Source organism: Chiloscyllium plagiosum, chromosome 35 (genome assembly GCF_004010195.1).
Source record: "Chiloscyllium plagiosum isolate BGI_BamShark_2017 chromosome 35, ASM401019v2, whole genome shotgun sequence".
Lineage (NCBI taxonomy): Eukaryota > Metazoa > Chordata > Chondrichthyes > Orectolobiformes > Hemiscylliidae > Chiloscyllium > Chiloscyllium plagiosum.
Genome location: NC_057744.1, coordinates 38,467,623 through 38,490,671, shown reverse-complemented (window position 1 = coordinate 38,490,671; position 23,049 = coordinate 38,467,623). Strand labels below are relative to the sequence as shown.

Sequence of the window (23,049 nt, the reverse complement as noted above, 5' to 3'; positions counted from 1 at the left end):
CATATATAATGTGCAGTAGTTATTATTTTCTATTTCTTGAGTTATCTAAAAATAGGGGTGGACCTCATGCGTGTCCTTGAGTCAATGATTTCCATTGATTCAGAATTAATTGTTGGTCTGTTCTTATTCTCTTCCCAATTAGTGTAGCCCATGTCCATCAATTCACTCTGAATCAACAGAATTTATTCATTGAAGAACACTTACACTGACGGTTCAGGTTATTCCTCAACACCATTCATTCTGTGAAGTTATATGGCAACAGGTTGAGTTCATTAAACATTAGAAATTATTCATATTCTGTCCCAGTTAGAATTTCTAATCTTTTCAATCACTGCTTCCATAGTGATGTTAACATAATAAAACATTCATAGACACTTTACAGGAGCATTATACATTAAACCGATTTCAACACCAGGCCATTCAAAAAGGATGTGCCTCAGCCTGTCAGAATGCCTGGAATGGTTAGTTTGTTGAGGGCAGGATGGTATAGCAACTCAGGTTATTAACCCTCATTTGAGAGTTCCCTCAGCAGCCTTCTGAGCCTATCACCAGTGAAGCTCCCATAGCACCATGGATTGTGGATGATGTTTGAATGGAAATAATATCTGTTCTGGGTGTGAATTGTTTGTTTTGTGACATTTGTGTGACCAGAGCCTCAATCTATTGCTGTTCTCACTGTCTGCACAGCCTCCTCTATTATTGACTCCTGGCTTGGATTGAAATTGTCAGAGGTTCTATTTCTATCATTCTAATTGTAGATAGAGGCAAATAAGTGATCTTGAATTTTATTGTGCTTCAGTGGAACAAAATGACTGAGATGTCCAGGTAAAAAGGAAGATCCATAGCTGAATCTGTCACTGTTTATCACTGTCCTCATCAATCATCTGATGTGAAGTCATTCATCGAGACCTCAGTCCAATGGGTTAGCTATTGTACCTTGTAGGATAGCAGTACATGATGGCAGATGATCAATGTTCATTTGAAAGGCACATGTATACATTTAAATATTCTTTCTTTTCTCTTCAGAATGCTGCACTTCATCATCTCTTTATACGTAAAACATTTCGACCATTCAAATGCCTACATTGTGGGAAAGCTTTTCGGGAGAAGGAAAAGTTGGATCAGCACCTGCATTTCCATGGGAGGGAAGGCAACTATCCACTTACCTGTGACATCTGTAACAAAGGCTTCATAAACAGTTCGGCACTTGATTCGCACATGAAATTCCACTCGGATCAGAAAACATATTCCTGCATTTTCTGCACTGAATCTTTTGATAGACTTGACCTACTCAGGGAACATGTCACAATTCATGTTACTAATGGCTGTTTCACCTGCCCTTCCTGTAAAAAACAATTCCCAGACTTCATTCAGGTGCGTATGTTTGAGCGCTTTTATATCTTTTTGAAACCTGCTGTGGTGCTGTAGTACAACTGGGGCTGCTGTGGTTCTTTTGGAGTGATGTAAAACATAGAAAACATGGAAAATAGCTGCAGGAGTAGACCATTCAGCCCTTTGAGCCAGCACCCCCATTCAATGTGATCATGCAATCTCAGTATCCCATTTTCTGATATCCTTCCATTTCCCTTGGTCCCTTTAGGTTGCAATATATCCCTCTTGAATATATCAAATGAACTGGCCCCAACAGCTTTCTGTGGCAGAGAATTCCACAGCATTCACAACTCTTCCTCATCTCAGCTCTAAATGGCTTACCCCTTATTCTTAGACTGTGACCCCAGTTCTGGAGTTCCCCACCATTGAGAACATTGTTCCTGCATCTAGCCTGTCCAGTCTCATCAGGATTTTATATGTTTCCATGAGAGCCCCCCTCATTCTTCTAAATTCCAGTGAATACAAGCCCAGTTGATACACACTTTCTTCATATATCAGGCCTGCCGTCGCAGGAATCAGTCTGGTGAATCATCACTGGACTCCCTCAATAGCAAGAATGTCCTTCCTCAGACTGGGAGACCAAAATTGCACATAGTATTCAATGTGTGGCCTCACCAATGCCCTGTATAACTGCCACAAGACATCCCTACTCCTATACTCAAATCCTCTCACTATGAAGGCCAGCATGTCGTTAGTTTTCTTTACCACCTGCTTCACCTACATGACAACCTTCAGAGACTGTTCCACCATGTCTCTCCTTTTCCTAAACTGCTACCATTCAGATAATAATCTGTCTTCCTGTTTTTGTGACCAAAGTGGATAACCTCACACTTATCCACATTATATTGCATCTGTCAAGTATTTGTCCACTCAGCCAGTCTGTCCAAGTCACCCTGCAGCCTCTTAGCATCCTCCTCACAGCACACACTGCCATCCAGTTTGGTGTCATCTACAAATTTGGAGATATTGCAATCAACTCCTTTGTCCAAATTGTTAATGTACATTGTGAACAGCTGAGATCCCAGCACTGAACCTTGGGGCACCCCACTCATCACGGCCTGCCATTTTGAAAAGGACTTGTTTATTCCAACTCTGCTCCCTGTTTCCCCCACTCAATATCTATCCGCCACAATACATTACCTCTGATACCATAAGTTTTAATTTTCCATACTAATCTCTTCTATGGGACCTTGTCAAAAGCCTTTTGAAAGTCCAGATATGCAACCTTCACTAATTTCCCCTTGTCCACTCCACTGGTCATATCCTCAAAAAATTCCACAAGATTTGTCGAGCATGATTTCCATGATCTAACTGTGCGAATGGGGTGCTGTGCTCTATAACATTGATTGTGTAAATACCAAATTTGTTGGCTTTCCGGTTTCTGTTTTTGCTGATTGTTAAGTAGCAGTGAGTTTTGTGCAGTAGAATCTTCGAGTCCAGAAGTGGCGATTCAACCTTTTATATCCCTGCTGGCTCATTGGTAGCACGATCCAAATACAATAAAACCTGCAGATGCTGGAAATCTGAAGTAAAAACAAAAATATTAGAAATACTCAGCAGGTCTGGCAACATCTGTAGTGAGAGAAACAGAGTTCACCTTTTCAGTTCTGTTCTAATGAAGGGTCACAGACCTGGAATAGTATCCACAGACACTCTGTATCCACAGATTTTACCAGACGTGCTGACAATTTGCAGCATTTATCACTTTTCTTTTTACAGTGGAATAAGTTGAAACTCTTCAAACTCCTGAAAAACCAACTCAACATCACCATCTTTTTTTCAGGCTAATAAAAGAGGTGAGAAGGTTACAATATGGAGTTAATACTGTTAGTGCTCTAGGTTGCAGAATGCTCAGAACAAAGTTGAGAGAATGTCTCAAAATCTCCTGTTTTACCAGAGTGGGAGAATATCGGGAGTCAAAGATGTTTTGGAATGGAGACTGAAGTGGAGAGTGAACAACATTAGGATTATAGTTGTGATCAGCATGTTGCAGAAAAGACAACACTGAAGAACAACTATAATATATCAGGTGTTAGGCAGTCCATTGGTGTGTCACAGGGAAGGAATGTTTGGGACACTGATAATGGTACAGGAAGAGGTGAATTAGCCTTTAGATCTACTCTAGTTGCACACACAAATGGCAGAGAAAGAGGAGCAATTCCAAAAGAAAGCCCAATTGGTTAGCACAGGTCTGGTGATGGAATCATGGTTGAGGTGCTGACTGTGATGAAACCTCTCCAAGTATCAGTTTTTTCCCAAACTATTATTTCTAAAATCTTAGCTGCTTTAGCAGACCTGTAATCACGAGAGTTATTCTAATATACTTTTTAGAATAAGGGTGCCTCATTTTTCATTCTCCAAATCTTCTGGCACCTCCTGATATCTAGGGAAGATTGCAAGATTAAGACAGGTTTATCTCCACTATCTAAACCTATCATGCAGTTTCCACTCCTATTTCCTTTAGTAACCTGTCATGTAAGCTCTCCAGATGAGGCAACTTATCCACTTAAGCAAAAGGAGCCTTTCAATAAATCCTGCCTTTTAATTTTCACTCCACCACCAAGGTGGCTCAGCGGTTAGCACTGCTGCCTCACACTACCAGGGACCTGGTTTCAAATCCATCCTTGGGCAGCTGTCTGTGCGGAGTTTGCACATTTTCCCACTGTCTGCATGGATTTCCCTGGGTGCTTCGGTTTCCTTCCAACTTCCAAAGATGTGTAGATTAGGTGGACTGGACATACTAAAAGTGTCCATAGTGTAAAATTGCCTACAGGGATGTGCAGGCAAGGTGGATTAGCCATGTGAAATTCAGGGTTCCAGGGGTGGGTTGGTCTGGGTGAGGTGCTCTTTGGAGGTTCAGTGTGGGTTCAATGGGCCAAATGACGTTCTTGCATACTGTAGGCATTCGATAATTCTGTGAACTCTACCTGCTCTGCTTCTACCAACATTTCACCAGCATCCTGTTCTTGAGTACATGCTAATGCAATGTACTGAGCAATTATTCAAACTTTGCCTTGACTTTGTCCTCTAAAGGACTGACCCACCCCTTGCTGCTCATTTACTATTTGCAGCAGGTCGCAGATTTTTGCATTCTCACACATAAGGACAAAAGAGCTAGGAGCAGGAGTAGGTAATTCAGCCCCTCAAGTCTACCCTGCCATTTAATACAATCTTTGCTGATCTCATCTTAGCGATATGAGTAGGGTAACTTTCCATTTTTCTGCCCACTCTCCACAACCCTTCAACCCATTACGAATTAAAAATCTGTTTATCTCCTTAAATTTACTCAATGTCCCGGCATCCACTGCACTCTGGTTTGAGAATTCCACAGATTCATGACCCTTTTGAGAGAAATAATTTCTATTTATCTTTGTTTTAAATCAGCTACACTTTATCTAAAGTCATGACCTCTTGTTTTAGATTGCCCCTCATGAGGAAACATTCTCTCCACATCTACTTTGCCAATCCCTTTAGCATCCTATGTACCTCAATTAGATCTCCTCTTATTCTTCTTAACTCCAGAGAGTATAGGGCTTTATGTTAACTGCTGTCTGTTCTCATGTTCTCACTCCTTGCCAGTCATATTTTTGCATTCACATGCCCTTTCAGCTTCTCGTATTTGTCCTGGTTCTCATTTGTTGAATTCACCTATTGTGCATCATACTCCCCATCTTCCTCGTAATTTATTCTCTTATTTTTGCCTTTGTTGGGATTTATTGAGTTTGTATCTAAGATCTTCTCCTTAAAGATTCCACCTTGTACTGTTACTGTTTTTCCTATCAGTCTTTGGTACCATTTTAACATAGAGATGTCCCCTGTCATTTCATTAGAATTAACAGTCTTCCAATGTGGAGGTTCTAATTTGATGTTCTCCATTATGAATCTAAATCTTGAGATACTGTGATCACAAGACACTTGGTGGGTTTAACTCAGCTCATTCCTCAGTATCAGACCCAGCAATACTCCTTTCTGAATTAGAATGAGAACCTACTGATCAAGCATGTTTCCCTTATTAGGAGAGTATTTTAAAAACATTTTTCCTTTTTTTCTGTCTTTACTTTGATTTTAATTTCCAAATAGTCTGTGGCAGATGTGCTCCTCTGAACCTTATTGTCACAATGAAGGAACAGTGAATCAGGAACAGACTATTCAGCCCTTTGATAAGATCCTTCCTGGAGAGATATCACCAGAGCTGCCTTCACAAAATCTTGCAAATCCACTGGCAGGATAGGCATTCCAATGTGGACATCCTCTCTCTGACCTATATCCCCAGTATTGAGGGACTGGTCACTTATGATGGCCCAGCCACGTTGCCTGCATGCCCGACACAGGACACTCTAAACAAGGACTCTAGTCTGAGCTCTACACTGTTAAGGGATCATTAGGAAGGCAGAGGGGACACTTAGAAGGACACCATGAAGGCTCTCTGAACAAATCCATCGTCCACACCAACACATAAGAATCACTTGCACTATAAAGTACAATCTGGAGAAGCATCCATAAAGGCACCGACCACTTTGAGTGTCACTGATTTGGGCACATGGGGGCCAAGCAAAAACAGCGGAAAGAGCGCATAGAATCCAGAGTATCCCAGATACCCACCCCAAACACCACCTTCCCCCGAGAGACGGAGTTTGCCAGTCCAGGCTTGGACTGTACAACCACCGCAGAACCACTAGCCACACCCCTGCCAGAACCACCACCAGAATGGAAGCAAGTCATCTTTAACTCTGAGGCACTGCCAGAAAAGAAGAAAGTAGAAGCTGATCTGATTGTAGCTTCAAGTTCACATTCCTGCCTACCCCTTACTTAACAAGAGCCTATCCACCTTTGCCTTAAAATTATTCAAGGATTCTGGTTCCACTGCCTTTTCAGGAAAAGCATTCCAAAGATTCACGACTGTCTACTTTAAGGGGTGACCCCTGATAGTTCTAGATTCTCCCATAAGAGTTCATGCTCCTTGTGATCTTCGATGTTTCAAGCAATTCATTATGTGATCCACTAAATTCCAGGGATGGAAGCCTAGTCCTTCCAACTCCCCTATCCATTCCAGGTATTATTCTAGATTTGGAGATGCCGGTGTTGGACTGGGTGCACAAAGTTAAAACTCACACAACACCAGCTTATAGTCCAACAGGTTTAATTGGAAGCAGTGACTTTCGGCGCTCCAAAAGCTAGGTATTATTCTAGTGTGCCTTCTTTTTTTGATTTTCTGCACAGTACAGGTTCTTTGGTCCTCTGTTATGCTGACCTTTTATCATACTCTAAAATCAGACTAACCAACATACCCTTCATTGTGCTATCTCCATGTGCCTATCGAAGCGTCGCTTAAATGTCCTTAATGTATCTGACTCTACTACAACTGCTGGTAGTGCATTCCATACACCCACCATTCTCTGTATAAAGAACCAACCTCTGATATCTTCCCCTCAACCTTCCTCCAACCACCTTAAAATTATGCCCCCTTGTGAGAGCCATATTTGCTCTGGGAAAAAGTCTCTGGCTATCCATTGTATCTGTGCCTCTCATCATCTCGTATACCTCTATCAAGTCACCTCTCATCCTCCTTCGTTCTAATAAGAAAAGCCCTAACTCCCTCAACCTTACTTCATAAGACAAGCGCTGCAATCCAGGCAGCATCCTGGTAAATCTCTTCTGCACCCTCTCTAAACTTCCACAAATAGTCAATTCTGTATCCACTCAGCCAAATTTCTCTGTATCTCATTACTCCTTACTTTCTGAATGAGTCTACCATGGCAAACTTTACCAAACACCTTGCTAAGATGAATATACGCCACATCCACTGCTCTACCTTCAATGTGTTTCGTCACATCCTCAAAGAATTCAATAAGGCTTGTGAGGCATGGCCTGCCCCTCACAAAGCCATGCTGACTATCCCTAATCAAACTATGCTTTTCCAAACAATCCTGTCTCTCAGAATCCTCTCCAATAATTGGCCTACCACTGACGTAAGACTGACTGGTCTGTAATTCCCAGGATCATCCCTATTCCCTTTCCTGAACAAGGAAATAACATTTGTCACCCTCCAATCATCTGGTACTACTCCAGTGGACAGTGAGGATGCAAAGGTCATTGCCATTCTCCGAATGGTCTCTTAATTTAGATGGTTAGTTCTCTTAGACTTTGGACATTGTTAAACCTTCTATCCCTCGCTTCCTCTTCCAATGCTTACTTTACCTTTCGTCCGTTCGTGCCATCTCCAATGTCACCCAAGTGGTATTCACTAGTGGCATAACTGTGTAGGTCCCATCATGCACTCTTGATCCAGAAATAAAACATTCCTACATTAAAGCCTTTTCAAGATTTTCAAACCTCTCTGCGTTGTGAAAACGAACTGCTATTCTGTAACTCCATCAGAGACAATTAATCATTCAATAGCTGCTTTAAACTGTCAATTAAAATATGAACTCAGCCTTCTGAGATAGTGCTTTTGAAATATATCCAAGCACTCATATTGACATCAGGAGTAATAACAGTCCCTTGGGGAATTGCCAACATGAATTCTCTGATGTAAATAAAACAAAAATCTGTGATGCTGATGATCTGAAGCAACAACAGATATTGCTGGAGAAAGTCAGTAGGTCTGGTGGAATCGGAACTGAAAGAAAAGGTGCTATATATGCTAAAGACACTGTTTGGACAGGGATGGCTAGAGAGGAGGAGGAGGAGGAGGAATGAGCAGATAGATGGAGATGGAGCCCAAAGACAGAAAGAAAGTTAGGCAAAGGGATGAATGATAGTATGCCAGGGAGAACGAAAAGCTGATAATGGGGACAATAAGTGGGTGAAATTGGGTTGGCCGTACTGAGACCAGCCCATGTTATGACAGGGCCTGGAATGTGTGGGTGAGTAAAGGACATAAAAGGAGGTGTTCAGACCTTTAAATTATTGAACTTGATACTGAGTCCTGAAGGCTGCAAGATCCCCAAACGGAAAAAGGAGTGCTGTTCTTCCAGCTAGCATTGAGCCTCACTGAAGCACCACAGCAGGTCCACGACAGAATGTTGGCCAGAGAACACAGCGGTTTATTGAAGTGACAAGTGTTATAAAGTAGAGGTTGATACCCTCTGAGAACTAAATCTGAAAAACCCAAAGAGGAGCACTTCACCCTACAATCTGTAAAAAGAGAGTGAAAAGTGGTGTAGCTTGCTTTTAGCAACTTTGCATAGTTAAATAAAATAAACCCATGACATTCACTTTAAAATCAGCAAGTAACAATTTATTTATCTAACTCTAACAGTGAACAAATTAGCTAAACTATTAACACATCGAATAAATTCCTTCTAAGTACGAACTGTTCCTGAATAAAACTAGATTCTAATGGTATGCTGTCCCAGTAAATATGAGTCCCACTCATATAACAAAAAAATAGAATTTACTCTCTTGAAATTACAGCTAGGTTACATGTCTTCTGGAACTTTCTGTGCCTCCTCTGTCGTTCTTCGGTCAGGAATTTATTAGGTTCTTTTTCTATTACAAAGATGACTGTGAGAGCCAAATTTTCTCTTTCTCTCTCGAGCTGAGGGTTCTTAGCTCTGGCAGATGGTAGTTAGCTCTTGGGCACTGTCCAACTGCCCCCTTCTTTTATACCCATGATGACATATCGATTTCTTACAATAGGATTGATCCTATGTTGTCAAAATCATCAGATTTAAATTTAGAGTCCTAGAGATGTACAGCATGGAAACAGACCTTTCGGTCCAACGTGTCCATGCCGACCAGATATCCCAACCCAATCTAGTCCCACCTGCCAGCACCCGGCCCATATCCCTCCAAACCCTTCCTATTCATATATCCATCCAAATGCCTCTTAAATGTTGCAATTGTACCAGCCTCCACCACGTCCCCTGGCAGCTCATTCCATACATGTACCACCCTCTGCGTGAAAAAGTTGCCCCATAGGTTTCTTTTATATTTTTCCCCTCTCACCCTAAACCCATGCTATCTAGTTCTGGACTTCCCGACCCCAGGGAAAAGACTTTACCTATTTATCCTATCCGTGACCCTCATAAATTTGTAAACCTCTATAAGGTCACCCCTCAGCCTCTGACGCTCCAGGGAAAACAGCCCCAGTCTGTTCGGCCTCTCCCTGAAGCTCAGATCCTCCAACCCTGGCAACATCCTTGTAAATCTTTTCTGAACCCTTTCAAGTTTCACAACATCTTTCCAATAGGAAGGAGACCAGAATTGCACACAATATTCCAACAGTGGTCTAACCAATGTCCTGTACAGCCGCAACATGTTAATAGGTTTTTGGTATCTTAAGTGTTTGTTTTAATTGATTGGCTAAATTGTTGTCCTGGCCTGCTAACTGTATGGACTTTCAATACAAATGTTTCAGTTCAAGTGCTCTCTGTACACCTCCAGACCCCTGGAGCTGTTGTTCACAGACATACGTTTTTAATCTCTAAACATGGAAAAAAGTCCTATCTTTTAAAGGGACCATGCAATATTTTCCCCATTTTACAATTTTACACACCACCACCACATTCTAACTTCCTGCTTGCCAATCTACAATTATTCTACCGAACTCTGCAACAGCAAGCAAGTGGAAGCTCAGGGTCATTTTAGCAGACAGAACACAGATATTCCACAAAGTGGTCACCCAGTCTGTGCTTCATCAATGTAGAGAAGGCCACTTTATGAGCAGCAAATATAGTGGACTAAATTGAGTGAAATTCAGGTAAATTGCTGTTTTATCCCGAAGGTTTGTCTGGGACCATGAATAATGCGGAGGGTGAAAGTAAATGACAAGTGTTGCACCTTCTGTGATTGCATGGTGAAAGCCTTTGGAACATTGACAGTGGGAGAGTTTGAACTAAAAAAATGGCCCTGCTGAATTAATGCTTTCTAGTTGTGTGATTCACATCCTCTCAACTACTCAAAGAACTGGGATCCATTGGAAGTGAATGCAAGACTTCCTTCTGTAGTCCTATAGAATTGTTATGGTGCAAAAGGAGGCTGTTCAGCCCATAATGTCTGCACCTGGTCATCATTTGTTGCAGTCCTCTGGAGTTGGCCTGACTTGGCAAAAACTCAGTCCTTTAGCACTCTCTGCCAGATTGGATGACTACAGATGTCCCCATTGACATGGTCTTATCTTTGTTGTTTCTCCACTCAAACCAAATGGATTCTGTCCTTTCCTCCTCAAGGATATCTTTTTTTACATCCCTAACAATATCTTCCCTAATCAGGACTGCTACTCACCTCCCTTTGTTCCTTCTTTTTGTCATTTATAAATACTTGAATGTTAAAATCCTGGGCCTCAGTATTTTTAGTGTTTTCATTATTTCCATGATATATATTCCCACATTTGTGCTTGTAGCTTGCCAGCCTTATTCACACACTTTGTGCGTTTATAGCTTGTCTTTGCATTTCTTCAAGTTCTCCTTCATTTATTCCTATTTTTATGGTATGAATTCCTTCTGTCATACTATGCAACGCTCTTTCACTTTATGCACCTCATTATGTCTTCTGTTGTTGTCTGCTGCTGACATTTCTCCCTTTAATTTGGTTTGAAGCATCTCAGCATGGAAGTGACCATGCTGAGGTGAAATCCATCCCTTTTCAATTGGTGCTTCTTGCCCCAGAACTTGCCCCAATCCATCAATTATCTGAAGGTCCTGCTCCAAGCTTCACGCCATGCATTAACTCTCCTCTCTTCCGTTTCTACTCCATGTCAGTAAACATGGAGAATGGTAGTAATCCAGAGATAATTATTTTTAGTTTTCTGCATTTTAACTTCCTCTCTATCTCCTGAAATCTTACCTTGTATCTGTCCCCTCTATGTTGATTTGTAGCACAGCTTTTGACTTACTCCTTTTCATAGTGTTTTGCATCTTTTATGTGATGCCCTTCATCCTGCCATCAGGGAAGCAGCACAATATGCATGGGTCCCAGTGATGCTTGTCTGTTTCCTTAACTATGTAATGGCATTTAAAAATGCTACTTCTGCTCTTTTATGTTCCCTTCTGTATAGCCCCTTGCTGATTGGTGCCATAACCTGGATTGCAATCCATCAAGATGTTGTCACTTCCAGTAGTCTCCAACGCTGAGTGCCTGTTGACAGTGACTCATCACCCCAAAGGCTTTTGCACTTTCTCTTTTCCTGTTTTTGTAGATGAATACCTGTCTACTAAAATGAACTCCTGCTGTCTGTGGAGCATTACATTCCAGGAAACTCTCATTCTTCCTGATGCTCTGCAGTAACTCCAGCTGTCTCCCAAACTCATAAATCCTGAGCTGGAATTCAAGCAACTGGAAGCGCTCCCTGTATATGTGGAACCCCAAAACACATGAAGTGCTATGAAGTTCTCGCATGGTACTGAACTGATATGTCCCAGCTATATATGAAGGATTCTAAAAATCTTTGTTCATTGTCTTGGAGTCTATCATGTTTAAATTATTCATTTTAATTAAGGTTTCTAGACCTGTTTGTGGTAATATTCATTATTAATTAACTTGCTATTACACGTATCTGATGGAAGTTTTTAATTTCCTGCTTCCTCGTTTGGAGAGGGAAGAGGAATACTCCCAATTAATAACACACTGCTTTCCTCTACCTTGACACTTTGACTTCTACTGCTCTGTTCTGGCTCACAGCATCCATTATTTTTCAGTCTCTTGTTCACTTTCTATTGCATGCTCTTTTCTAATATTCATTACTTTAAGCTCCTAACATTATTTCTAACTTGATTGTCTGTTATTACCATTTGTTTTTGTCTCCTCAACTGTAAAAAAAAAAAATGTTAGGCTGTAACCTGAAGCAAGTAGGTGTCATGTAGTTAAAGTATATAATGGGGTGTTTGTTACAAAGGCTGTAAGATCTGATATCTAAAGAGCATATCAGAGTACACTTGAAAATGACCAGAGTGTAACCCAGTGTGAGATATAAGTAAAAGTTTCAGAGTGTCACTGGCTTACTGGAATTGATCAGCAACCTGCATCTAAATTACTTGAAACCAGCTCCTTGCCTGCTGTGTATGGGTCAAGTGGTTTGCTGGTACAGTGTTCAGCATCCAGCCCCGTCAATCTCAGCTGCACTGCAGCAAGTGGATTGCTGGGTTGCAAATTGTTTACCGAATTCCACTTCCTATCACTCTGACAAGAACCCATTTTCCTCTGTATGGCAATTTAATGAAGAACAGACTTTGAATATATTGGTTCCTTAATTTAATCAGAAAAGAAAAATCTCAGTTAAGTAGGAGGACAAAATGTAAAGATAAATGGAGCAAGGAATATGTGTAAGGTGTTTGTTTCATGTAATAAGGTTCCTGCCGTTAGTTGGATAAAGTTGTGTTAGACAGGTCAAATCCTGCTTGTTTTTATTCTCTTGTATTACTCCAGTTCCTGAATTTGGGGTGGATCGAAAATAACAATAATTCATTCATATTTACAGTTTTGCAACAGGTAGTATTAATGTAATTCCTGATGCAGTTCAGGGAATGATACAAGCTTAAAATTTAAAAAATTACAGAACGGCGGACGCTGGAAATCTGAAATAAAAACAGAAGTGTCTTGAGAAACTGAGGAGGTATGACAGAATCTCTGGAAAGAGAAACAAAGTTAATGTTTCAGATCTAGTGGGCGGCACGGTGGCACAGTGGTTAGCACTGCTGCCTCACAGCGCCAGAGACCCGGGTTCAATTCCCACCTCAGACGACTGACTGTGTGGAGTTTGCACATTTTCCCCGTGTCTGCGTGGGTTTCCTCCGGGTGCTGTGGTTTCCTCTCTCAGTCCAAAAATGTGCAGGTTCGGTGAATTGGCCATGCTAAATTGCCTGTAGTATTAGGGGCAGGGGTAAATGTAGGGGAATGGGTCTGGGTGGGTTGCGCTTCGGTGGGTCGGTGTGGACTTGTTGGGCCAAAGGGCCTGTTTCCACACTGTAAGTAATCTAATCTAGTGTTCCTTTTTCATAACTGATTGCAGCTAGAAAAGTTGGTATATATGCTGAAAATTGGGGATGAGGGCTGGGGGGGAAGGTAGAGATGGAGACGAGAGAGAGAGAGAACAGCAGTTGGGCAGTCACAGGAATAGCTCATGGTGAGCCAGGAAGAAGGAGAAGTTGCTCATGGGAGCCACTAGGTTGCTTGTGGTGAAAGTAGCACATGTGATGACACAGCCTGGTATGTGGAGGTGGGGGACGGACATGGAAGAAAGTCCTCAAGCCCTAAAAGTTTTGAATTTGATGTTGAGTCCTAAAGGCTGCAGGGTCCCCAAAGGAAAAATGACATGCTGTTCTTCTAGCTTGTGCTGAGTTTCGCTGGAACACTGCAGCAATCCCAAGATAGACATGTCGTCCAGGGAACATGGTAACGTGTTGAAGTGGCAGACATACGGACACCTGGGACTATTTTTGCAGACAGAATGTAGATGTTTCGTGAAGCAGTTGCCCAATCTGTGTTTCATCTCCCCAGTGGTACAAACTTTTCTGTACAGACAAACTCGATTTCCAACAATTGGTCATGAAGGTAAATAACTCATCTTTACATCAACATATATCTGATTTTATTTTAAGTGCAACAAAAGCACAATTAAATTGGCACCTCATGTGACGGATTGTCCTTTGGACTTTGTGACTGTGAATCAGATACTCACTGCCTTAACTAATTCATCATACTTAATATGCAATTACAGTTAACTTATTGCAGGGACAGTGTCTACTCATTAAACACTTTCAGCTGCAAAGGCAGCTATGAAAACCTGCTCCATTGGTTGCTCTCAGTTCTTGAAGAGCAAAGATCAAAAACTACAGACTTTTGGTTTATTTATCCAGTACTGCTTTTGGAGTTTGATTACAATTTTATTCATTACTTGTCATTGTCCTCTGGCAAAACATGGAGCCCAGGGTAACATGAAAACAATGATTCTAGAGATGAATTGCTGTGGTGTGGGTATGCTCACCGAGCTGGAAAGTTGATTTGCAGACGTTTCATCCCCTGTCTAGGTGACATCCTCAGTGCTTTGGAGCCTCCTGTTAGTTCCGTTCCTGCTGCTTCAGGTTGCCAGTTCCAGTATTCTGCTGCAGTGGCTGGTATATTGGGTCTAGGCTATGTGCTTGTTGGTGAAATCTCTGTATGATGCCGTGCTTCGAGAAATGCTCTGGCTGTCCTCTGTTTGGCTTGTCGCATGATCGTCATGTTGTCCCAGTCAAATTTGTGGTCCTTGTAATCTATGTGTATGGATTCTAGGGACAGCTGGTTATGGCATTTAGTGGCTCGTTGGTGTCCGTGGATGCAGATTGTTAGTCATCTAACAATGCCCTATATAGTGTTTCATGCAGTCTTTGCATGGAATCCTGTAAATTACATTAGTCTTGCAGTGATGGGTATAGGATCTTTTGTCCTGGTGAGTTGTTGGCTGACCGTGGCTGTTGGTTTACGGGCTGTCGGTTTACGGGCTGTCATGAATCCACGCGGTCAGAGAAGTCTGGCTGTTGGTTCCGAGATGATTGTTTTTATATAAGGTAGCGTTGCGAGTGAGTTGGGTTGTGGCATGTCCTTGTCACATTGTTTGCTAGGCATCTGCGGATGAAGTTGCGGGAGTATCAGTTCTTGGTGAAGACTCTGAAGAGGTATTCTTCTCTTCGCATGGGTGGCACGGTGGCTCAGTGGTTAACACTGTTGCCTCACAGTGTCAGGGATCTGGATTCGATTCCAACTTCAGGCGACTATCTGTGTGAAGCTTGCAATTTCTTCCCATGTCCGCATGGGTTTCCTCCCACAGTCCAAAGGTGTGCAGGTCAGGTGAATTGGCCATGTTAAATTGCCCGTAGTGTTCAGGGATGTGTAGGTTAGGTGCATTAGTCAGGGGTAAATGTAAAGTAATAGTGTAGGAGAATGGGTGTGGGTGACATACTCTTCAGAGGGTCGGTGTGGATTTGTTGGGCCAAATGGCCACTTTCCACACTGTAGGGATTCTGTGAAAAAGCCAGGGGTGTTGCAGTGTGTTGTTGCCCTTTTGAATAGGATCCTAATGCACTTCTCGTGTGTGTTCGAGTGTTTGCTGTTGTCGGAAGAATTAGGAAGTCTGTAGTTTTTGCATCTCTGTGGTTATAGTTGAGTCTCTTTGCTAGTATGATTTTTTTTATGTGAATGTGAGCTGCCTATTGGAGAGGTTTCTTACCCAGGTGTCTGCCATGTTGTCTTCTCTGCTGTTGGTTAGCTGGACAGCTGGATAGCCAGAGAATTTCTCGAACCAAGGTACTCATCCACAGACTTGATCAACAAACACATCAACCTAGACCCAATATACCAGCCACGACAATGAACTACCGGAAGCAACAGGAACGGAACCAAATAAATTCCAGAAGACACAGTACAGCAGCGCTTCACAGGAGGCTCCAAAGCACTGAAGATGTCACCTGGACAAGGGATGAAACATCTGCAAATCAACTTCCCAGCTCGGCGATCATACCCACGTCCACGGCAACTGGCACCTGAGCTACAAATCTTTACTCAAACCTTTAGATATGAATTCTCAGAATTATATCCTTTGCAGCAGAGCTTTTGTAGAAATGATTTTGGAATGTGCGTCAGGCTGACACAGCCAGCATTTATCGCCCTGGAGATGGTTGTGGTGAGCTCCTTTTTGTACTCCATGGTACTTTCACATGATTTGCGGAATAATTTAGGTTGCAACCTGAATGCATTCACAAAGTGATAAAATCCGGCATCCTGCTTTCCATGTCCATTGATCCTGCTCAAGACTCAAGTAGGGAGTATGCCTGAATTTATATGTGCATATCGATTACCCGACTTCAATTCTATTTTGAAATTGGAGGATTAAAAATTTTCTCTCCTGATACTTCATTGGATGCTTGCACCCTAGTGTAGCACTGAACCATGCAGGTTATGAAGGTTTTAGGATTGGCTTCATACAATCCCTGAGGAGAAAGTGAGGTCTGCAGATGCTGGAGATCAGAGATGGAAATGTGTTGCTGGAAAAGCGCAGCAGGTCAGGCAGCATCTAGGGAACAGGCGATTCCTGAAGAAGGGCTAATGCCCGAAACGTCGATTCTCCTGTTCCCTAGATGCTGCCTGACCTGCTGCGCTTTTCCAGCAACACATTTCCATCTCTTCATACAATCCCTAGAAGCCCAGTGGTGGAGAAAGAGACCATTCAGCCCATCGAGTCTGTATCGAACCTCTGAAGACCATCCACTCTGTCTATTCAGGTGGATTACAGAATTGTTATGGCAGAGGCCATTCAGCCCACTTTACCTGCATTGGTTCTATTACCTACTGCCAATCTCCTACCTTTTCTCAATATCCCTGCACACCATTTTGATCCAAATAATCATCCAATTAAATGCCTCAATTGAACCTGCCTCCACCACGTTTCCAGGCAATACATTCTGTACCCTAACTACTCAACAAGTGAAAAAGTATTACTTCCTTGCTTTATTTGCACATTACTTTAAATCTATGCCCACTTGTTCTTTTTACCTTTTTCCAACAGAGAACAACACAGCACAGGAATAGCCCTTTCAGCCCTCCAAACCTGCATCAGCTCATTTTGCCCTTCCATACTAAAACTGCCTTCACTTAGGATCCATATCCAACTACTCCCCTTCCTATTCATTTATTCACGCAGATGCTTTGTGAATGCTGCTTTTGTGTGTCCACCACTTCCTCTGGCAGCATGTTCCACGCACTCACCACCCTTTGTGTGCAAAACTTGCCTTGCATATGTCTTTTAACACCCCTCTGCCACAACTTGAACCCGTGTCCCCCAGTAATTGCCCTCTCCACACTGGGAAAAAACCTCATACTTTCCATTCTGTCCATGCCATTCGCAATCTTACAAACTTCTGTCAGGTCGCCCCTCAACCTTCTGTGTTCCAGTGAAAACAAAACCATCTATCCAAATTTTCTTCATTGCTAAAATCCCCATACCAGGCAACATCCTGGTAAACCTTTTCTGTACCTTCTTCAAAGCATCCACATCTTTCTGGTAGTGTAGTGACCAGAACTGTACATAATATTCCAAGTGTGGCCTAACTAAAGTTCTATATAGCTACAACAAAACTTGTAGAAAGTGAGGACTGCAGATGCTCAGACGTGGTTGGTGATGCTCTCCACCGCATCTCCTTCACTTCCTGCTCCTCCGCCCTTGAACCTTGCCCCTCCAATCGCCACCAGAACAGAATCCCACTGGTCCTCACCTATCACCCCACCAACCTCCAGATACATCGTATCATCCTTCGTCATTTCCGCCATCTCCAAACGGACCCCACCATCAAGGATATATTTCCCTCCCCTCCCCTATCAGCGTTCCGGAAAGACCACTCTCTCCGCAACTCCCTTGTCAGGTCCACAGCCCCCACCAACCCAACGTCCACTCCCGGTACCTTCGCCTGCAACCGCAAGAAATGCAAAACTTGCGCCCACACCTCTTCCCTCCAAGGCCCCAAGGGATCCTTCCATATCTGTCACAAATTCACCTGCGCTTCCACACACATCACCAAACGGACCCCACCACCAAGGATATATTTCCCTCCCCTCCCCTATCAGCGTTCCGGAAAGACCACTCTCTCCGCAACTCCCTCGTCAGGTCCACAGCCCCCACCAACCCAACGTCCACTCCCGGCACCTTCCCCTGCAACCGCAAGAAATGCAAAACTTGCGCCCACACCTCTTCCCTCCAAGGCCCCAAGGGATCCTTCCATATCTGTAACAAATTCACCTGCGCTTCCACACACATCATTTACTGCATCCGCTGCACCCGATGTGGCCTCCTCTACATTGGGGAGACAGGCCGCCTACTTGCAGAACGTTTCAGAGAACACCTTTGGGACAACCAACCCAACTGCCCCGTGGCTGAACACTTTAACTCCCCCTCCCACTCCGCCAAGGACACGCAGGTCCGATTAATGAGGTTAATTTAAAAACCATCAGCTTTCTGAAGAAGCTCATCAGCTAAAACTATTTACTTTTGTGGAAATAAGCCTGAACACCTGATGAGAGCTTTTAAATAATGAAACTGAAGCTATTTTTCCAAATTCGAAAAGCTAATGGGTAACAAAAAATTAAACCAGAAGGAGGAAGAGAGGGTAACTCTGTGAAGTGTAATTGAGCACTGCGTAATTTTCAAAACTAGCAGGTTATGGACAGAAGAGAAAGGTTGATGAGGTCAGAGTTCCACAGTTTCAAGATCCTGACAAAAAGTGATCTTCAGGGAAGCTGTGGTGAGCTGTGACTTTAACACAGTCGACATGGCCTGGAAATAGTCAGGAAGATGTTTCTCACGATTGATGGCTGTATCAGTTAAACTAGAGGCAGGAGAAATGAGACAAGAAATCATGAGAAGAGTAGGTGTGATGAGGTAAGTATAGGAGGGGTTTGGTAAGGAATGGATCTGGTTGCAGGGAATAGAGAGGGTGTTGGGAGAAAGTGAGGATAGAAGTGATTGGATCTAGGTCTCAATCTTTCTTTTCTTCAGTGTTTTTTAAAAAATTTTCCTTTCAAATCTGAAGTGTAGGAACAGTAAATTGTTTCCCTTACTATCACTGACTGTGTGTACTGTCTTGTGTTAGTGAACAGTCATGGTTCTGTTACTTTCACTCCTCAGCGGTCTCTATAACAAGATATTTATTTTTAATACAGTTTTGAAATTTTTCAATGAGCAGATAAAGAAGCATATTCGCAGCTTCCATTCTGAGAAGGTTTACCAATGTACAGAATGTGACAAAGCCTTCTGCCGGCCAGACAAGCTCCGACTACACATGCTGAGACATTCGGACCGCAAAGATTTCCTCTGTTCCACATGTGGCAAACAGTTCAAAGTAAGTGAATCCAAATACTGTACACGACTCTGACTGTTCTATGTGTTTGTGTGTATGGTGATCCACAGTAAATTCTGTGTTGTGATGAGGGGAGCAGGGTTATTACATTTGGCATCCAATATATTATTTGACTGCTACATTGAAACTTTCATGTTGAAAAACTGTTAATTGCTTCGTGTCCCTTCAGTCTGAGACCACTTAGAATGATGTTGTTCTTTGGTCAAATTACAATATTCATGCTTCTCATAGCTTTCTTGAAATAAATCGGAGGTTAAGATACTGGTGCAAGATGTTTGGCGAAAATCAAATCTCACAAAGTAAGCATGTCTAAGTTCTAAGGTTATCATGACCAGACAATGACAGGCATCAGCAGGGTTTTCCCATGAAATTATGAACCAAGTTGAAGAATAGGGCAAGCTTTGAGAGTGGAATGGACTGGCAAAGGAGCAATTTGGTTTTGACTGGATTGGAAGGGATACTTGCACCTGATAACAATACATTTCATGGATCAACATTTATATAATATTGCTTATAAGAAGTGATGGTGTGCAATCTGTCTGTGACATCTTATTATTTGGCTCCCTCTCCTGGAAAATTAGTTGTATAATTATACGTTTTGTTTTTGAGTTGTTATGCATTTCCTTCTAACTTACAGTATCCTGCCTTTCCAAGCTCTCCTTGCAGTTGGAAAGAGAATTCCTAACTATTTCGCATTGCCATGGCCATTTCAAGTTCCTTCCACCACCTTGTTCCTCACCCTTGTCATTCTCCCGTGCTGGTTCCTCCTCATTTCTCATTGTCATTTTTTTTGACACCAGGAATAGGAATATGGCATTTAGCTGCATGAACACATTATTGACCTACATTACTTCTGAGCATACTCTGTCTCCTGATAGAACTTATTCTGTTCACATGGACACGTCTAAGTTTTCTTTTCCTGCACTCGAGCTCTTAAAAAGAACAATAAAGGACATTGGACCCATTTAATTCAATTTGCCATTTTCTTTGCTTTTATTTTTCAATTTTGTATGCCCGTTCTTTTACAATAACATCCCTGCAGTGTGGAAGCAGGCCATTTAGCCTGTCTAGTTCACACTGACCCTCCTAAGAGTAACCCATCCTCCCTATCGCTGTAACCCTGCATTGCCCATGGCTAATCCACCTATCCTGCACATCTTTGGACATAATTTAGCATAACCAGGCAACCTAATCTGCACATGTTTGGGCTGTGGGAGGAAACTGGAACACCTGGACGAAACCCACGCAGCCACGGGAAGAATGTGCAAACTCTACACAGCCAGTCGCCCGAGGCTGGAATTGAAGCTGCATCCCCTGGTGGTGAGGCAGCAGTGCTAACCACTGCCCTATGTGTCTTTGTTATTTATGTTGTCTTTGATCTTTTCATTCAATTGTGACCTTTTTTGTCGGTCTTGGTCTTGCTTCTTGGGAGTATAAATTAGTAGCAATTTAATTTTCTTTTTCTTGAACATCTCCCATTAATCCAACTTTTATTAATTAACCATTAACAGATTCAAAGACTTTACTGTGGACAGCCTCTGTCTATCCCTTTTATCACCCACCAGTCCAATCCCTAATGAAACCAGACATGATTCGACTGCTGTCAACCTACTTTCGCTCACTCATGAATTCTTTGCCCTCTTATCCATCTCCAGATTCACCTTCATTTATACATCATCCCAGATAGTTTTTGCTCACCTCTTCCCTCTTTTTAAATCATTTACAGGAAATGAGCATCACTGGCATTCATTATCCATTCCTAGATAACTCTGTGGCTTGCTCGGCCATTTGATGGGGAGGAACTAGGCAGTTGATTTGTCTCTGGAGTCATGTTTTAGCCAGACAGAGAAGGACAGCAGATTTATTTTCCCAAGAAAGATTAGTGAACCCAGTGTGCTGCATGGTCTCCATTATTGATGCAAGCTTTTTATTCCAGATGTAGTTATCCAAGTTATTTATTGTGGTCTTGTGGTGCTCTTTAAACTGAAAGCCTGGAGCATTATTAATGGTTCTATGCAAAGGTTTCTCTAAATACGGTGAGTGTAACAAGGAGTAGAAAACTGGAATCTGCTGTGCAGCGAGCAGAGGCCATATGCAAGCAGTGGTTCTTAGAGACGCATGCAATATGGCTGTGCAACAAGGCGGACACACATGGCAAACAGAAATTAGCGGGGGCAGACGGGGCACTAGGCTTAATGGTTGTGATAGGAGCCCCGAAAATTACAAATGGATCACATGATCTGAGTGTATCTTTTCTCGGTGATTCAGGCCTTTTATCAATATTTGGCTTATTTTAATAGAGTCGGTAAGCCTATGATGTCACAACAACCTCCAGCCCTACTCAATAAACTCCCTTTGAAGAATATTTTGCTTGAGCCCTGGTCAGTAACCCTTCACATGTCGTCTCCAGGATGAAGAGTACAAATTAATTATTCAGCATTGCTCAAAGTTCCTTAATTTCTCACACTGAGTTGAAATGAAATGCCAGCTGACAAGAACATTAAACATCCATCTATTTGTCTTGTGCATTGACCTCAGTGTTCTGTCTCTTTCTTTTGGTAGAGGAAGGACAAGTTGAAAGAGCACATGCAACGGATGCACAATCCTGAACGGGAGGCCAAGAATGCCGGCCGCATCCACAAGTCCAAGCCTTTCAAACCCAAGATCCCTTCCACTGATTATGAGAGCTTCATGTTCAAGTGCCGAGCCTGTATGATGGGTTTCCGGAGACGTGGGATGCTGGTCAGTACCGTTGAAATATTCAGTTGGGCTTTGCTGTGTGAACCTGTGTAACATGGTGCCTGTTGCTACGTCTTGTGTCATTAGATTGTTACTTAGTTTGTTCCGTTTGGGGAATTCATCTAGATGCTAATATTGGGAGTTAACCTGTTCAGACTTCAGAATTCTGCCAGTTTAGTTTCAATCAACAGAAACTGGTCATCTTTTTGCGATATATTTTATACAAATGTCACTGCTGTGTAAATATTGGCCATGTGTAAAGAACAGACAAGAAAGTTTAACATTTAGTGTGTATGAAGTCCCTGATAAAGGAGATGTGGAGGCAATGGCGTGATCTCTGGGAAGGAGAGCCTACAGACTACAGTACATTGTAGATTCTCAGGAGAACTAACACACACTGTTAATAGTTTTGTGGATATGATATAATCGCGTTTTGGCAAATCTTTTGATGCTGGAATAGTGTATAAAAGTAGGGAAGTGTTGTTGGAACTGTGCAAGGTACTAGTAAGACTGACCTGGAGTGTCACGCCCCCTTACTTAAGGAGAGATGCATTTGCATTGGAGACAGTTCAAAGAAGGTTCATTAGATTGATGCCAGAGATGAGGGTTTTGAGATGGAGCAGTTTAGGCCTTTACTGTCAGGAGTTTAGAAGAACTAGAGGAAATCTAATTGAAGTTTATGAGGTGCTAAAGGGGTTTGTCAAAGTAGACTTAGGATGTTTCCTCACGTCGACCAATCTAGAATGATAGATCATATTTTTAGGATAATGCGTAGCAGATTTAAAACACAGATGAGGAGAAATTACTTCTCTCAAACATTCATGAATCTGTTGAATTCACTATCCCAGAGTGCGATGGATGCAAGGGTGGTGAGTGAGGGTCACTAATTTCTCCTCAAGTGTCATTGAATAAATTTAAAGAGGAGATAGTAGGATTTTTAATTAGTAGAGGGTTAACAGGTAATAGAGAACTGGGCAGAAGAGTGGAGGTAGGGCTGAGATAAGATCAACTGTGATTGAATTAAATGGTGGATCAGGCTCAGAAGCTGAATTGCTTACTCCTGCTCCTAGTGTTTTTATGTGCCACACAAGAC

At 42.4% G+C, this 23,049-nt stretch overlaps 1 protein-coding gene across 4 annotated transcripts in view; it reads left to right on the top strand.

The window, feature by feature from the left end:
* Positions 1-23,049, top strand: part of prdm10 (PR domain containing 10) — a 236,734-nt gene that overhangs the window by 159,650 nt on the left and 54,035 nt on the right. For all 4 annotated transcript variants that reach the window (XM_043676952.1, XM_043676953.1, XM_043676951.1 and 1 more), the window contains 3 exons: positions 1,027-1,374; positions 19,044-19,199; positions 21,780-21,959. In XM_043676952.1, coding sequence (XP_043532887.1) covers positions 1,027-1,374; positions 19,044-19,199; positions 21,780-21,959 — 684 coding nt within the window. The remainder of the gene's footprint in view (positions 1-1,026; positions 1,375-19,043; positions 19,200-21,779; positions 21,960-23,049) is intronic.